This window comes from Fopius arisanus, unplaced genomic scaffold, assembly GCF_000806365.1.
Source record: "Fopius arisanus strain USDA-PBARC FA_bdor unplaced genomic scaffold, ASM80636v1 scaffold00010, whole genome shotgun sequence".
In the NCBI taxonomy this organism is placed as follows: Eukaryota; Metazoa; Arthropoda; class Insecta; order Hymenoptera; family Braconidae; genus Fopius; species Fopius arisanus.
This window is the reverse complement of record NW_011887749.1, coordinates 1582119-1600816: the sequence shown is the minus strand read 5'-3', so window position 1 is coordinate 1600816 and position 18698 is coordinate 1582119. Positions and strand designations below refer to the sequence as shown.

Genomic DNA, 18698 nt, shown 5'->3' with positions numbered 1-18698 from the left:
TTTTTTTTCAACGGCTCTATTTTTGTTAACAAATTAAAAAATGAGTAAACAAATTGGGGAAAAATGGTCTCGCAAATGTATACTCAAACGATTCAGAATCGTCTGAAACGTGGAGATTTATGGGTCCCTCGGAACTTTTTTTTTTAAACGATATCTTTTTTGTTAACAAATTAAAAAATGATTAAACAAATTCGGGGAAAATTGTCTCGCAAATGTATATTCAAACGATTGGGAATCACCTAAAACGTGGAGATTCATTGGTCCCTCGGAACCTTTTTTTTCAACGGGTCCATTTTTATTAACAAATAGAAAAATAAGTACACAAATTCGGAAAAAAATGTCTCGCACGTGTATATTCAAACGATTGAGAATCACCTGAAACGTGGAGATTGATTGGTCCCTCGGAACCGTTTTTTTCAACGGGTCCATTTTTATTAACAAATACAAAAATGATTAAACAAATGCGGAAAAAATTTTCTGGCACGTGTATATTCAAACGATTGAGAATCACCTAAAACGTGAAGATTCATCGGTCCCTCAGAACCTTTTTTTTCAACGGGTCCATTTTTATTAACAAATACAAAAATGATTAAGCAAATTCGGAAAAAATTGTCTCGCAAATGTATACTCAAACGATTGAGAATCGTCTGAAACGTGGAGATTAATTGGTCTCTCGGAACTTTTTTTTTAAACTGCTCTATTTTTGTTAACAAATTGAAAAAGGACTAAACAAATTCGGGAAAAATTGTCTCGCAAATGTATACTCAAACGATTGAGAATCGTCTGAAACATGGAGATTTATTGGTCCCTCGGAACTTTTTTTTTTAAACGGCTCTATTTTTGTTAACAAATTGACAAATGACTAAACAAATTCGGGAAAAATTGTCTCGCAAATGTATACTCAAACGATTGAGAATCGTCTGAAACGTGGAAATTTATTGGTCCCTCGGAACTTTTCTTTTTAAACGATATCTTTTTTGTTGACACATTCAAAAATGATTAAACAAATTCGGGAAAAATAGAGCCGTTGAAAAAAAAAGGTTCCGAGGGACCCATAAATCTCGACGTTTCAGGTGATTCCCAATCGTTTGAATATATATTTGCGAGACCATTTTTCCCGAATTTGTTTAAACTTTTTTCAATTTGTTAACAAAAAATATATCGTTATAAAAAAAAAGTTCCGAGGGACCAATAAATCTCCACGTTTCAGACGATTCTCAATCGTTTTAGTATACATTCGTGAGACATTTTTTCCGCAATTCGTTCAACAATTTTTCGAATTTTTTAGAGTGAACTCATTTTTCATTCCGTCCATCGGTTGTTTCTTGATCGTACCCCCACTCCGCTTTATATCGATTGTTTTCGTACGTCACGGTTTCCTCGAATTATCGATACTCTCGGTTTCACGCTGTGCCGAATTATCTACACTCTGGGGCTCGCGCTCTGTCTTATCCATACTCACGGGCTCCGAACATTATCGACACGCACGGGCTCTGAAAATTATCGACACTCACGGGCTTGCGACCTGTTTTACTTACAGGTACGGGCTCTCGATCTGCTTTACTTACAGGTACGGGCTCTGACCCTGTTGAAGGTTTTGTGCAGGCGCTGGCAATCTCCCCTATAATCTCTGATAGTACTCTTGTCATTTGTCATAGTTTATTGGAAGAAAAATAAACCATTTAATATAAAGACTTGATGGATTTGCTATCAATCATACTTACAAACGATTTCGCATCGATTTAACTTCTACCGAATCGTGTGCCAGTTATTTTTGGAAAGTATAGTGCCAACTTTTAGAAATCTTGCACATTTTTTTTGTAGTTCCTTAAAAAAATAATAATAAAAAGTTACCGGTGTAGTTGCAAATATAAATTTCTACGTAGCTTTCACTTGCAAAAAAGTTACAAATGATGTAAATTATTATAATAACGATTTCATTTACTGAGAGTATCTACTTTTGAGAAACTAATGAATCCCGCGATGATGATGATGCACAACAAACTTCAAAGTAGTACCTAGCACCCAAGTGGGAGCACGGTTCGCGTCGTTAACACAGTTTACCATTTTTCTTCGATACAGAAAGTTAAAACTAACCGAAAAATAAGGGATTAAATTCGAAGTTATGCTAATTGGAACTCTCCACATATCGATCCTAATAACGAACATATAATCATTTAGAGTTGTTTGAAAAATGTTGAAAAATCACAGTTTATTAGTGATAATATTACGTAAGGGTGAATTTATTTAATAGCTGAAAAACATAAATATTGCGTAGATTGGTTGTGGAAAGTTATTTGGATGTTTTTAAAATAAAAGGAAACTTGAGGGAAAAAAGTGTATGTTTTGTGCGTCTGATAGGCGATACATTTGTGTTGTTGGAGTTGTCATAGGCCCCATCGGTGTCTATGTATAATTCGAGGTGAATATAACCATCAAATCATAATAAACCTGCCAATTGCAGTAATTTCCCATATATTAACAAATGGCATTACGAATAAATCTGTGGTACATGTGGAGTAAATTTGTTTACGTTATGCACTTGTATACGTGTGTGATAGAGGCAAACATAACCTTCAATAATCCTCTGTGCGTCAACCGATTAACATGAATATTTTTTGTCGTCAACCCATATTTTTTTTTGCAGAATTAGGAACGCGTCTTAGATAACGTTAAATTGAGGATAGTGTAGAGGAAAAGAGTTGAGAGGCGAAGAGGAAAATGTCGGAGATTATATACCCTCAGGGGTGTAGACCAGTTAGCGATGACTTGGGGGCTGATGAGTTGATCAGGCGATTGAAGGTAAAAAAATACATTTTTCATAAACTTAATTAAGTAGTTAAAAATTAATGAATTTCGCTTCTTTGGTTGTATACAACGTCAAATATAGTATTCATTAATTTTCTATTGAATCTTTCGTATATATGAATTTATATAACGAACAACTAATTCGTTGCAGACATGTCAAAAGATATTTTTGTTTTATGATAATATAAAACATTACGAAAAAACTTTTCGATTTTTCGTTTTTATAACTTATCTTCTTTTTCTGGTTTTAAAATAACGACATCGCTAAAAAAATGAAAAAAATAAGATAACTGTTGAACTAGAGCCCCCCACCCATAAATTAGTTTTTTTATGGGATCAAATTTGAGAAAAATTTGGAGATCCTCTAAATTAAGGGCCTGTTAATCTATCCAAGTCTTTAGGCCCTGAATTTATAAATTTGAACGCGAGGAGTCCTTCCTACCATGTACCAAAAACATTACAACGAGATTTTTTGTGTCCTTCTTTAAGAAGTGTCTTTCCCTAAAGTTTGACATTTTCGGGATTATTGGGATTTTCCCGGTTCCTTTCTATGCGTAACTTATAACTTAAAAATGTTGAAAATTTGAGTTTCAGGTATATACTAATTGTCATAGTCAAATTCTTTTAAAATAACTGTAAAGAATTAATAAACCTTCTTCCATTGAGCTAACTCCCGGTCAATTTCAGACACTAGCACATACTCTCCAAGCGATGGGCCAAGATGAGGGTATGTATCAACAGTACATTCCTCTGGCCCTCCACCTAGCTGAAGAACACTTTTTGAGCCACCCCAGTAAAGACGTTCAACTGCTGATCGCCTGTTGCATCGCAGATGTCTTGAGAGTTTACGCCCCAGAAGCACCATACAAAGATGCTGACCAGGTGAAAGGAATATTTCTCTTCCTGATAAAACAACTTGCAGGCCTGAAAGACCCAAAAGATCCCGCATTCAAACGTTACTTCTACCTTTTGGAGAATCTTGCCTATGTTAAGTCCTTCAACATGTGTTTCGAGCTTGAAGACTGTCAGGAGATCTTCTGTGCCCTTTTCTCTCTGATGTTTAAAATAGTGAACGACGAGCATTCAGGAAAAGTTAAGAGTTTCATGCTAGAAGTCCTCTGTCCCCTAATAACGGAATCAGACACAGTGAGCAACGAACTCCTCGATATAATTCTAATGAATATTGTAGAACCTAACAAGACCCAAAAGAAAAATGCCTATTGGCTGGCGAAAGAACTTGTAATAAAATGCAGTGACACACTAGAACCCTATATCCAGGCTTTTTTTAACCATGTGCTGATTTTGGGTCGAGAAGAGAAGGGCTTGCAGATATGCAAAAAAGTGTATGACTTGATTTACGAGCTGAATCATATCTGTTCCAGTATTTTACTCTCAGTCCTACCACAACTTGAGTGCAAATTGAAATCGACCCTTGAAACTGAGAGACTGAATGCAGTTGCCCTTTTAGCCAGAATGTTCTCAGAAAAAGGTTCCCAATTGGCCACTCAACACGCCCAATTGTGGCGAGCATTTTTAGGTAGATTTAACGACATAAGTGTCGCAATTCGTATAAAGTGTGTCCAGTACTCGATGCACTTCCTACTGAATCATCCGGAGCTCAGAAAGGATATCACAGACACCTTAAAAATGCGACAACATGATGCAGACGAGAATGTTCGTTATGAAGTTGTGATGGCGATTGTATCAACGGCACGAAGAGACTTTGAAGTAGTGTCGGATAATGAGGATCTCCTGGAATTTGTTAAAGAGAGAACTCTCGATAAAAAATTCAAGATCAGAAAGGAGGCAATGTCAGGACTTGCCATGATTTATAAAAAACATCTGAATGATGCTGATGTACCTCAGGCTACGAAGAAGGCAGTGACATGGATCAAAGACAAAATCCTAAATGGATATTATATGACGGAAATGGATGACAGGTTACTAGTGGAGAGATTGTTAAATACCTGTTTGGTACCCTATCAATTACCAGCTGAAGAAAGGATGAAAAAACTATACCATCTATTGGGAACAATTGACGATAATGCTTCGAAAGCATTTGTGGCACTTCAGAAACACCAGTTGGCTGTTCGAAGAGCAGTTATGGAATGGGTGGAGATTATTAAGAAACCAGATGCTAACAATGAACTCATGGCAAAGGTGCATCAGATCTCTCGGTTCTTGCCAGATCCCATGAAAGTTATGGAGTTTCTTCAAAAGTTCTCAGCGCACATGAAAAAAGACCCGACTCTCCTCCAGGGAATGGAAGCTATTGTCCAACCTACTGTTTCATGCAAAGAGTGTGCAGAGACAATAGCAGCTGTTCTAAAGAAACTTGGCCAACCAGTGATGACAAATCTTTACTATAATACCATAAAAAAACTCTTGGAACGAGTGAGTTCTGTACTGATCGATGAGGAAGCAATCAGAATCTTCATTGGCTACGTCCACGATTGTCTAAAAGGTGGCAATGTAATTGAAGAAATTGGATTGAATCCCAGTAATGCTGGAGAAAAAGGTCTTCGTCTGCTGGTGATGCTGTCCTTCGTATTTGGGCCTCATTTCCTTCACAATGATATTCTCCTGCAACTTGTGGAGCTTTTAGAGATTGAAGACGAAATGGTGGGTGCATTGGTCCTATCAATTTTCACATTCCTGGGAAAGTACAAGCCTCTTTGCGAAGTTGCACCTGATATTATGCAGAGAATGGTACCAATTTGCAAGAATTTTGCTCTATCAGGAACTTCGAAACAAGCTAAACAAGCTATTCGCTGTATTTTTGTTAACATGGTAAATATTCATGACACAATATTTCCTGATATAATCGACAAGATCAAAACGACATTGACACCAACATCCAGCGATTACAGAACATCGATCGTTACACTGGGTCACATTGCTTATAATCTACCAGACAAGTATCATGTACAAATAAAAAATATGGTGTCGAGGAAAATAGTGAAAGAGTTACTAGTGAAGGAGACAACGGAATCCACTGCTGATACTATTGAGGGTGATTGGTGCAAAGAGGAAGAGTTACCGGAGGAAACTCGTTGTCGATTGGAGGGACTGAAATGTATGGCGCGGTGGTTACTTGGATTGAAAACAGATAATTTGTCAGCGCAAAAGACATTTAGGATGTTGAATGCTTTTGTTGGAAATAAGGGAGATCTTCTTCAACAGGGGAGACTAAGTCGTGCTGAAATGAGCTGGTTACGCTTGCAGGCTGGCTGCTCTATGCTCAAAATTTGTGAACAGAAGGGAGTAGGGGATCAGTTCATCGCTGACCAATTTTATAATTTATCATTACTCATGGTCGATGAAGTTAAGGAGGTCAGAGAGGCATTTGCTGCTAAATTGCACAGAGGCTTAGGTACTGGAATTCCGAACAAGTGTTTGCCATTGGATTTCATGGGTTATTATGCGCTTGGAGGAAAGGAACAGGATAAGAAGCAGAAAGCACAGCTGAGGACATTCATGGTAACTGATATCAACAGGAGAAGGGATTACGTTAAAGCACTTTCTCTTGGGACTGTTGAGAGAGCAATGGGGCAACTACCACACATTCTACCTGATTACATGCTGGTTTTCGCTGTTCCAATACTAGCTCATGATCCTGAATTCACAAATCACAAGGACATTAGTCAACTAAGAATTATTGAACAGTGTTTGAGATTTATTCTTGAACCACTTATCACCAAAAATGAATATTACTGTTATGGATTTTATAAGAATCTTATTGAAAAAATGAAGAACAACAAGGATGCTGTAAGACCTGATGATGATGAGATGAATTACAAATTGTGGACTGTCTGTGATCTTGCAATGAACGTTATTTACACTAAAACGACAAATTTTGACATGAAAGAGTTTCCGAGTGAACTACGAATTCCTACCATGTACTTCAAGAGGGCTGATGAGCTTATCAGCAATTCGATAAATTATTTACCATCTGAGATGCAGATTAATATGACTAGTCCTAAGGGAAAAGGTAGTCTCATTCATAATATCAATGAAAAGCCTACCAGGAAGAAGGGAAAACATACCAGAGAGACAGTTGGCATTGGACCTAATGAAACTGATGCTAGGGTGAGATCTTTTTTTTCTTTTTATCTCTTCTATTTGGAAATTCCTTTAATATTAGTGGTAGGGTGCGAGAACGAAATGTGTCGATTTAATTCTCACAAAAGTTTCTTTCTTTAAAATTTTTCTCAACATTGTTTTTTAGGAAAGAATAAGACCTAGGAGAAATATTTATATAGTAATTATAAAGTTGTCAATTTATTCGGAGATATATCGTTGACACTCAAATGCTCTAAAGTTGAAATTACTTATCACGTTTTGTTCATCTACCACTGACTTTTATAAACGATTTTGTGAATGTAGAAACAGGAGATAATTATTCAAGTAGAATTAATTAAATTTTCAAGCTGCAAATTGGAGAGATGGAGTGCATTGATGCACAGGTAAATAATTGATAATTCCTGTGCTTCTTAATTTTTCCATTTTTTGTCTAGCATAAATGGATACATTCATGCATTAGTGATAATTGTCGACATCAATTACAGTAGTAATTAGTAGATTTTTCCTTCTTAATTTATGAATTTACTAGATTATTTAAGCCTAGAGAGATCTACACTTGACCTGCCGTTTAAGTGAAACACAACTGAACCAAGATCACTAAAATTGATTCAATTTTGAATAAAAATGCATGCTTAACCCATTGAAAAAGAACATCATCTCATTGTGAGGAATGAACATTAAGTTCACATGTATTATCTGGAAATTATCAGTGCGGAAACCACCCCAGAGATTATGAATAAATAATGATAAGAGAGGAAAACCTGAAGATGAATCATAATCTATTGTATTAATCAGAGATTTCGCACGTTTACAGAAATGTAATTAATTATACGAGAACACAAGAACAAAAAACATATGGGGCATTTCTGAGTGAGCTCGACAACGTTCAAACCCCTTACCCCCTTCGATTGTATCGCCGATTTTTCCCATATTGTATTGTAGCCATTAGATGACTATTCATTTTTTTAAGTTTTTAACGATACCCAGAACCCGCTACGATTTTTTTTCATTTTTTCAACTTTTACGAGCATAACTCCCGTAAATATTAACTGATTTAAGGCCCGGGTGGACTATCTATCGGACGTCGACTTTTGTTTAAATTTTATCTTTTTAACATGAGATATATTAAAATTTGAGATCAATTTTGTGTAGCGAGAAGTACTTGAATGGACATGAAATAATTAAAAAAAGAGGAAAAAATATTGAAGGGCGCTACCCTGATGGTTCATACCCAGAGTCCAACTCTGGGTTGTGTCCAGCAACCCAGTCTGGGTTAGGCAAAAACACAGAGTTGAATTTGAATGTTAAATGGTTAAATGGTGAATTTGGGGGAGATCTAAACGCAGGGTGTACTATGATCTTTTTTCGATTGTTACTGAGTTATTTTAAGCATATAATGATATTGTTGAAGGATGTGGATAATTAAATGAATATATTTGAACGCTAATGTGCTAGCTCTGGGTAAAATCCAAAACCCAGACAGATGATTTTTATTCATTAACGAGGTAGCAATGTTGGTGAACAATTCTGGGGATAACTGTATGTTCAGAGCGACTATGGGAGGTATATTAAAATAAGGGGAAAGGGGGCAACGATTGTTTGAGGGATGAGATGCCAACTCTGGGTCAACACTCGGTCACAGTCTCCATCCCAGAGTTGTCTTTCCCTTTATTTAATATCTTTTTAATATCGGGAAAAAAAATAGGGGTGAATATAAAGAATCATTTAACCAATTGAATGATTGTAGGATCACCTAGACGTGCGGAGGCGACTTGGATTGTATTTAAAGTGAGAAATATCAACTCTGGGTGAACACTGGGTCACAGTCTCCATCCCAGAGTTGTCTTTCTCTTTATTCAATATCTTTTTAATATCGGGGAATAAATAATAGGGGTGAACGGAAAGAATCATTTAATCATTTGAATGATTCCAGTGTCACCTAGAAGTGCGGAGGAGACTCAGGATGTATTTAAAGTGAAAAATATCAACTCTGGGTCAACACTGGGTCACAGTCCCCTACCCAGAGATGTCTTTCTCTTTATTTAATATCTTTTTAATATCGGCTAATAAAAAATAGCGGTGAATAAAAAGAATCATTTAAACATTTGAATGATTCTAGGGTCACCTAGACGTGCGGAGGCGACTTGGCATATATTTAAAGTGAAAAATATCAACTCTGGGTCAACACTGGGTCACAGTCTCCATCCCAAAGTTATCTTTCTCCTTATTTAATTTTTTTCAATATCGGGAAATAAAAAATAGGGGTGAATAAAAAAATCATTTCACCATTTGATTGATTCTAGGGTCACCTAGATGTGCGTAGGCGACTTGGAATGTATTTAAAATGAAAACTATCAACTTTGGGTCAAGACTGGGTCACAGTCCCCAACCCAGAGTTGTCTTTCTCTTTATTTATTTTTTTTTTATATCGGGGAATAAATAATAGGGGTGAAAGAAAAGAATCATTTAATTATTTGAATGATTCCAGTGTTCACCCAGAGTTGATATTTCTCACTTTAAATACAATCCAAGTCGCCTCCGCACATCTAAGTGACCCTATAATCATTCAAATGATTAAATGATTCTTTTTATTCACCCCTATTATTTCTTTCCCGATATTAAAAAGATATTAAATAAAGAGAACGACAACTCTGGGATGGAGACTGTGACCCAGTCTTCACCCAGAGTTGATATTTTTCACTTTAAATACAATCCAAGTCGCCTCCGCACGTCTAGGTGACCCTATAATCATTCAAATGATTAAATGATTCTTTTTATTCACCCCTATTATTTCTTTCCCGATATTAAAAAGATATTAAATAAAGAGACGGATAACTCTGGGTTGGGGACTGTGACCCAGTGTTGACCCAGAGTTGATATTTTTCACTTTAAATATATTCCAAGTCGCCTCCGCACGTCTAGGTGACCCTAGAATCATTCAAATGGTTAAATGATTCTTTTTATTCACCCCTCTTTTTTATTTCCCGATATTAAAAAGATATTAAATAAAGAGAACGACAACTCTGGGATGGAGACTGTGACCCAGTGTTCACCCAGAGTTGATATTTTTCACTTTAAATACAATCCAAGTCGCCTCCGCACGTCTAGGTGACCCTAGAATCATTCAAATGGTTAAATGATTCTTTTTATTCACCCCTATTATTTATTCGTTGACATTGGAATGATAGTAAATGAAGAGAAAGACAACTCTGGGATGGAGACTGTGACCCAGTGTTGACCCAGAGTTGGCATTTCATCCCTCAAACAATCGTTGCCACCCTTCCCCTTATTTTAATACACCTCCCGTGGTCGCTCTGAACATACAGTTATCCCCAGAATTGTTCAGCAACATTGCTACCTCGTTAATAAATAAAAATCATGTGTCTGGGTTTTGGATTTTACCCAGAGCTTGCACATTAGCGTTCAAACATATTCATTTAATTATCTACATCCTTCAACAATATCATTATATGCTTAAAATAACTCAGCAACAATCGGAAAAAGATCATAGTACACCCTGCGTTTAGATCTCCCCGAAATTCACCATTTAACCTCAACTCTGTGTTTTTGCCCAACCCAGACCGGGTTGCTGGACACAACCCAGTCTGGGTTCACTCTGGGTTGGCTCTGGGTGCCAACCATCAGGGTAAAGATCGATATTATTTAAAAGGGATTTACCAAGTTCGCTAAAAAATAATAAAAAATACGTAGCTTACTATTGCATTTAGCTGCCACTCAATCTTCTGGAGAGCGATGGTAAGCTGCGGAATTTTTATTATTTTTTTATAAGTTTGGTAGATCCCTTTTGAACAATATCGCTCTTTCGCGCCCTTCAATAATTTTTCGTCTTTTTTTTAAATTATTTTTTTATCACCATTCGAGTAGCTCCCGAAACACAAATTTAATCCCAAATTTTGATGTATTTTAGGCTAACAAGATAAAATTTAAACAAAAGATGTCAATCAATAGATAGTCCACCCGGGTGTAAACATTTTTTTTAATTTTCGTTTTTTTTTATCGCCGATTCAATCAACATGGCTAAATATTTTTTGTATATCACTTTTCCTGAGATTTCATCATTAAAGAGTCAAGAATCCCGCTGTGTCTGACTTGGACCCGTTTTTTGTCTCCGAAAAAAACAGTAAATTTGTGGTACCAAAAAAGGAACCGTCACCAAAGGAAACCATAGTTCTTCCATTTCATATGTATCAGTTTAGGTTAGAACAGTTTTAATGGTAAAAATTCCATAATTGGATAATTTTTTCGTATGGGAACTTGAATATACTATTTGAATTTCCCGTAGGGAAAAAATTGCCACACTAACCGGTTAAATGATAATATTGCTTTTTTCATAAGAGAGGGGAAGTTTTTATAACGTTCCACATTTTTGTGACGTCAAAGGAGTCGTTGGATAGGATTTTTGGATTAGGTAGGAAGGGGAACAGGATAATTCTCGATATAATTGTTACAAGAAAAATTACTGAAAATATGGATAGTCCAGACCGGGATTTAAACCCTGGACCTTCCGATTATGTATCGGGTTCTCTCCCAACCGAGCTATCCGGCTCCTAGCCATTTCTTCATTTGACTTTTCATGTATATAACGAGCACCGCCGTCCTTCATACGGTTTCCACATTTTTTCCATAGAAGAGGGGAAGTTTTCCTCATGATTGATTTCAACATCGCGTTTTCTGGCCAATAAAATAATAAAATTGCCTTATTTCTTTATCCTGGAGCACTATATTGTTATTTAGATGAACAATATCACATTACTGGAATTGTCGTAATCTTTCGAATCACAATGACTATTAGACGGTATAATTGCACCACGGCTAGTTTTCATGGTTTAGTTCAGAAAAATCGCTGAGAAAAGATTGAATAATGACATATCTCCCAAAAGGGTGTGATAAAATGGAAGAACGACGATTTCCATGGTGAAAGTTTTTTTTTCGGTACCACAAATTCATAAAATTTTTTGGAAAAAAAAATATAATCGGCTTCAAAACAGAAAAAGCGGAATTTTTAACCCTTTTAGGTAAAAGAAATGAAACCTCATGAGACGTCAATAAAAAAATATATAGCCATGGGCATTTATTGGCGATTAAAAAAACGAAAACTTTGAAATAAAAAGAATTTTCAATTGATTAATATTTACTGGGGTTACGCTCTTAAAAGCGGAAAAAATGAAAGAAATCACAGTGGGTTTTTGGTGTCGCCAAAAAATCTCGAAATTGAATAATGCCCTAATGATGTGAACAATATGGGAAAAAATCAGGGATACAATATAAGAGGATAAGGATTTGAACCTCGTTGAGTTCACTCAGAAAAACAGATCTATAAATCTCGACGGTAATTTGAAAATTTGATTTTAAAAACAGTATTCCACCTCTCCGTAGTTGAAAGGTGGCTTTCCATTATGGCATGGGCAAAAACGATTCACTTCAGTATTCCCAATTCTTTCTTTCGAAATGCTTCCATGAATACAAGTGGTCCATATTCATGTGAATTTTCAAATTTGAATCTTTCGTCAATAATAGCAAGTTTTCACTCCTAGAATCAGTTATATACTCTATAATTCCAAAAACTATTCCTTAATTCATCGTCTGATTAGATTTACTTTATTTTTTTTACCTTAAAAAAAAATCAAATTTTACCAAGACCTATTATTTGCAGTCCGAACTTTGCAGATTAGTTTCGACATGAATTTCCAAATTTGACTAAATACCATCTATTTTTTTATTTAACAGCCTGCTGAAGCATCGGAAACAAGGATTCAACTTCCGGGAATGGAAGAAGAGGTAAATAACTTTCTCAATCCATTGAACAAAAAAACTCAATAGCATACGTATTAGCATTTGGTCTTTATTTGAAGGTATGAAAAAATGAAATAGGATATTCTATAAGATTGTGAGTAGGATTTTCTATAGGAATTTTCGCGTAAAATTTAATTCTCATAATCATCACATGACCCCACATAAACTAGATGGCCTTTATATGACTTCGATATAACGTCCAATAAGTCTTTTTTCTCTCATGAGCCTCAAGGCTCTACAGTTCTAAAAGACATTGAAAATGAATTAGGACTAAGCAAAGATAACTTTTCATTTACAATGACTAAACATTAATTGCTTAATCAAAGAATCACCAGAATCGTCTTACCACATCGTGATTGGATTCATACGGCTGTCAATTTCTCAACTATATCACATAAAAGTTGAAAAAAAAACTTATTCTCAAATACAATATTTTTTAATCCAGTAACAAATGGCGCAATCTGTATGATAATCTGATATAATGAAGAGGACATCGAAGCCGATTAAGAGTCTATAGAGTCTATACGGAGAAAATTGCAAAAACAAAAAACACAACACGTACATTCCACGTCTAACATTGTATATTTGGTCTAGGTACACCACATTTCTTTACATTCATAAAAAAAATATTGAAAATAAAAACTAGCTCTTAAGGTTGTTGTCGTGTAAACCCGTTTTTCGACAGATTTTTTTCAAATTTTTGGACAACAAAAAACCAATCGTCAGTTTCTGAGCTAAGATATGATTTTTTGAATTAACATGAGTTCAAATGCATTTCTCCGTTTTATTTTAAAAAAAACCACTCGACATTTTTTGATGAAATTAACACAGAACGTAGAAATAGTGACCATCAATATACTGAAAAAAAAAGAAAGTGATCGTCAGTTTCGTAGTAGAGTATTAAATTTTCAAAGTAGCATTATTTCTTCCAGTGGGCGGAGCGCATGGGTTTGTTGCGCGCGACGCGACAACAACGCTTTTTGCTCGAGTGGCGCGAATCTATTTGGAATAGTCCATGACGAATCAAAGGGACGATTCATTATAAATGAAATAAATACATTGAGTGAGAAAGAGAGAGACATGAAAACAGAGACACGCTGCGCGCGGTTGCCACGATCGGCACCATTTAGCGTTAGCTGTGTGTACATGTATCCATGCATGGTAGATTCTTGTGTGCGTGAGTCGAGTGGAACTGTACACCCGCAAAAGTTTATATTCTAACTCGTATTCTTCGCTTAGCGGAAGATCAACCCGGAGCGTAGTAAATTTTAAGCCTGACTCTCTCGCGACAACAACATTAACATGTTTGAATGTTCCAGTGCAAATTCAGATCTAGGTTCTAGACAAAGATGATCAAAATAGGATGGGTATTTCAATTGGGAAGTAGCAAGATAATACCTCGGGCAATATGGGAGTCGAATCGGGTTCTTATACTCTTATGGCACTTATATCTTATGGGATGATTTAAAGATTACCTCGGATTATACACGAATAATACGGAAATCATATGAGACTATATGGATTGATGAAGAGTCATGCAGGCTTGCATAGATATCGTATGGAGTTGGTATGGGAAAGTATGGGAATACTGTGAACTTAGTTAATGGCAGAAGGGAGTAATGGAAAATTTATGGTTCCATGAACCCCATTCAAATGTATTTATGTTATTGCGGCCGGTAAAACGCGTTTCTAACCTCGCTTCGCTCGGATAAAAACGCGTTTTCAGTCACAATGACATAAAATAGCATCATAATCACGGCGAAAAAAGTGATTCTGACTCATGAGCGTTATAATCCTCCTCTCCGACTCGGACTATAAAGCCGCATTCGTCAGATTCCCTTTTTCCGTCCTAGGCGTGAAAAATACTATTGTTTTTAATTAGTTCTACAGTGGTCCTATAATATATAATTTTTTAAATCGATTTTGTCATTTCACTGTCGAATTCGAAAAATTAATTAATAATACGTCAATATTTAATGTTTTGATTCATTTGATTTTTCAGATTGACGAACCGCCTGCAAAAAGAACGCGAGAATCCGATAACTTAAGTAAATAATTGGAAAAGCAGTCTACCAATTGTTAAAAATGAATGAATTCGTCACCTGCGCTGGACAATTTGAAACGTATGAAGCATTTAACGGTGTTTGAAAGGAAGGATAAACAGCCACATGAATGGAAAATATGAAAATAAACATTAAAAATTAGAAAACAGAATATTTTGGTTATATACAACAATTAATAATACCTAAGTCGTTCGCGTGATGTCTAGAACCTTAAGCTGATAAGATACCGATACGATTTCAAACCTTTTAACAATTTGAAAAATTTCAATATAATTTCAATATTTCCTTATAAGATTTAGGTTTCAGGTAACTTTCACACATTGGCATTTTTGGCATGTAGAGAAGAGATAAATGAAAGCGAAATGGGAAAAAGAAAGACACTTTCATGTCATTACTTCATCCGCAAAGTGGCTTCATTTCTTCTGAAAAGGCAAAACAATTATCGCTTATAATACCACGAGAGGTTGGAAATTATCGGAATATTTACTAATGGGTGCGTTGCAAACAAATGAGTGCGTTAAATTTTCCAGGTTAAAAAAAATTTTTCTGGAAAACTTAACAAACTCATTTGTGTGCAGGGAATCTTGAGGTAAATATTTCGATAAATTTCAAAGCTCGAGTGGTATTCGGGGGATTATTTTTCCCGTCAAATTTGAGTCAGTAGAATTACACCATGAGACAATGGTCAAGAAATACTCGATAAATAACACAATTAAATTCAATCTGTCGATTCCAATCAGTGGTTAACCCAATCCAACAGGTTTTTATTTTATATATAATAGGTAAGTGACGAAATTATCGAAAAATTATCAGTTGTAATACCGAGTTACCTCGTCAAATGGTGCGATTCTATTGGCTGAAAGTTGGCGGGAAAAAATAATCACTGTTAATTTATTGATGCAACAATTCATTTAATTAATGAGCCATTGAATTCTGTTCCATCATACTCAGCTTTTGCTTCTATTCCATACTTACCTCACCACCATTTATCTAAGTTAAAAGACAATTTTCGACCAAAAGTGAAGGCAAAAATAGTTGAGGCAGATTTTGCGGCATTTTTTCTAACTATCCTGTCAATTTAGTGGAGATAATATAAGAAAAAAATAGATGAATAAGATGTTTTTGGCATTTTATTTTACAATGGAAAATTCAATTTCATAATAAAGAAAGATTTAAAATTTAAGACATTTTTTTTCACTGAACTTCAAGTGCGACTAGGTGGACAACCAATAAAAATAAAGACAAGACGAGGAAAAGTCAATTGTAACATTTCTTATAGAGGCAAAGAATCTGCTGACTTCCTAGCTGACAATTAATTTTTTTCAAGAAATATTATGCAGATGTACGTGAATTCACAATTTGGCACATTACTTTATCAACCTCCTGAATATTTTGTGATGAAAAAAAGATATTTAGTGAAAAACCTCATATACAAGACAGTTTGAGCAAACATATCATGTTTCTCCACAGAAAATTTGAACTACTGTGTTTCTTACAGAAATCAAATTATCTCCAAAAAACTTTGACATCTCTCACCACGACTGCCCATTTTTAGTATATATACCCACTTTACTTTACCGGTGAAAAAACCACTGATTTTGCATTGGCCAATACATGAATCGACTGTAAATTTTTTCAGAATGCGATTCAATTCGAGGAAGCTAACAAGAAATTATTAAAAATTAAATATTTATATTTTTTTCTTTAACTGAAAAAGTTAGTAACAATCTAATAGGCTGCAGACGAGGAATACATTGCATCCAGTTGGAAATCGTGATGAGTGCGCTCTTTCACACAGACACCTTATTTTTTGAAGAATATCTTTATAATTTAATCTTCCACGATAAGAATTAGAAAATAAATTTTATGAAATAGTGACCTAGTTGAAGGTCGTCTTTAATTGAATGCATAAGTAAATGACTAACAATAATCCAAGCCTGCGCGGATGACGAATTATATATAAAATTATTGATAAAGATTCATAATGATTAATGTGGATTACCATTAATACAAAAAAAAAAGCATTCAATTATTTCTTTATGAAAATCATACTGCAGTTGAATCTTGAATTTTCCTCTCAATTCAATTTTGTACAGAAAAGTAGGAAAATATAATGACTCGAATCGAAGATTTTCATTAGTTCAACAGAACTGCCCGACAAAAATTAACTTTTTTAAAGATAGACATAGACATAGTTAAGGACGTTCTACCCCGTTTTAGCCAAAATTACCGGTTTTTCGAGTTTATTGACAAATTTTTGATCACATTGCCACGAAAAAGTATACTGTTTTCAGATTTTATCATTATTCAAAAATCCATACAACTTGAGCAATTACGTATCAAAATCATTGCACCACATTCATGAAACTGTAAGCCATGAAATATTTCTATACAATAAGCTTTACAGAAAAGCCAAGTCTCCTTATGTTGTCCTAAAGAATGTGTTCTGTCCAATATGTCAATAGGAATCTCAAAAAATTATGGGAAATTCTATAGAAATTCAATAGAATTATTCACCGGATTCTTTAGGTTTTCCGATTGAATTATTTACTGTGTGGTTTCATATAAGAACGTCTCGAAAAAATCCTGTGCATTTATGCCATTTATTTATTGATATAATGGTGTAATAATTCTGATGGCCAAATTATGGGGGTGTTTTTTCCCGTTCAAAAAAGATTATATAAGGTCATACAAAGTAATAAATAAGCACACATGGAATATTTGATGAATTTTAAAAAATGAAATTACTCCCTTGATCAAAAGGAACTCCCTTTTTTTTTAATAAATCAATGTTTTTAGGCTTTCATATATCTTCGAAATTAAATGGGCATTTCTATATTTTTTCATTTTTCATTGGATTGATTTTTCGGTCAATTTCTAACTTTTTCTCAGGAAGTTGAAGTGACAGAGAAATTCGCCGAGCACCATTGAACTGTCACAAAAAAAAATTCAGTCGTGCCTGTTCATGACGAAGCTTATTTTTTTTTAGTTATTTCTGAAATGAGTAAGTTTAGAATGAACAGTAAAGAGCAATTGTTGTGGCAGATTAAATTGTTGACATCAAAAAGTGTGCTGACATTTTCTAGGAGATGTATAGCTGTTATGTATTAATACTTTCATTCCAAACCGGAGAAAAATGGTCTCATTGCGTTGCATCGCTTTATTACTGAATTTAGGAAAAGAATAAAACAGGAAAATCTTAATATGCTAGCTCTCGGATAACCTTCCAGCATTGCAACTAATTTCAGATCGTAATTTATCAATTTGATAGAAATCAATGAACTTAATGAACGCTGTAAAAAAACCACTATGCAAATCAAAGAAATGTCTCATTGCAATATCTGTGCATTAAAAATGGCGTATTGAATATTGTGAAAAAGATGGAAAGAATAATAGAAGTATCAATCTGTCAGTCCATGGCGTAAGTAAAGTATTGTATTAGCTCTCTAATAAAAAAAAAGGAATACGTGAAAGGTTATAAGCTAAAAAGACAAATGAATAATTTCAATACAAATTTTCGTGGAGGCGTTTAAATTAAAGCAAATAACATTTAAAGAATACAATTCTTGCTGTTTTACAACCCCCCTACATGACTATAGTCGGACTGAGGAGATTGTATACTAAGGCCAGCATAAGTTTTTACTTCTCCGGGTACCCCCACTCCACGCAGTTACCACTTGTAACCATGTCCCCCACTCCTAAAATCAATGTTAAAACTTATGCTGACTTCAGTATAGTCTTCGGGTTTTACACGAGGGGTGTGTTCCGCCAGGGAACAGTACAAGTCCAGTAATAGTGATTTCTAGTGCATTTTAGATTTGGTAACTAGCGGTTGGTACTGTTACTGGAGTTGTGTTTCACACGGCTAGTAACAGTAACAAGTGATGTCACTAACTAATAAACAGTGTTCAACGCTGAAGTCTTCCGTTA

At 35.1% G+C, this 18698-nt stretch overlaps 1 protein-coding gene across 2 annotated transcripts; it reads left to right on the top strand.

Moving 5' to 3' along the window:
• The first annotated feature begins 2003 nt into the window (after nt 1-2003).
• On the top strand, nt 2004-14919 carry pds5 (cohesin associated factor B pds5). Of its 2 annotated transcripts, XM_011298420.1 has the most exons (6): nt 2004-2422; nt 2648-2802; nt 3496-6897; nt 7239-7274; nt 12640-12690; nt 14708-14919. In XM_011298420.1, exons 2-6 carry the CDS (start codon nt 2722-2724, stop codon nt 14759-14761), a joined length of 3624 nt encoding a protein of 1207 aa, XP_011296722.1. In that variant the 5' UTR covers nt 2004-2422; nt 2648-2721; the 3' UTR covers nt 14762-14919. The 2 variants fall into 2 exon arrangements, with proteins under 2 accessions (XP_011296722.1, XP_011296723.1); XM_011298421.1 differs by lacking the exon at nt 7239-7274 and having other exon boundaries at nt 2006-2422.
• Nucleotides 14920-18698: the final 3779 nt, after the last annotated feature.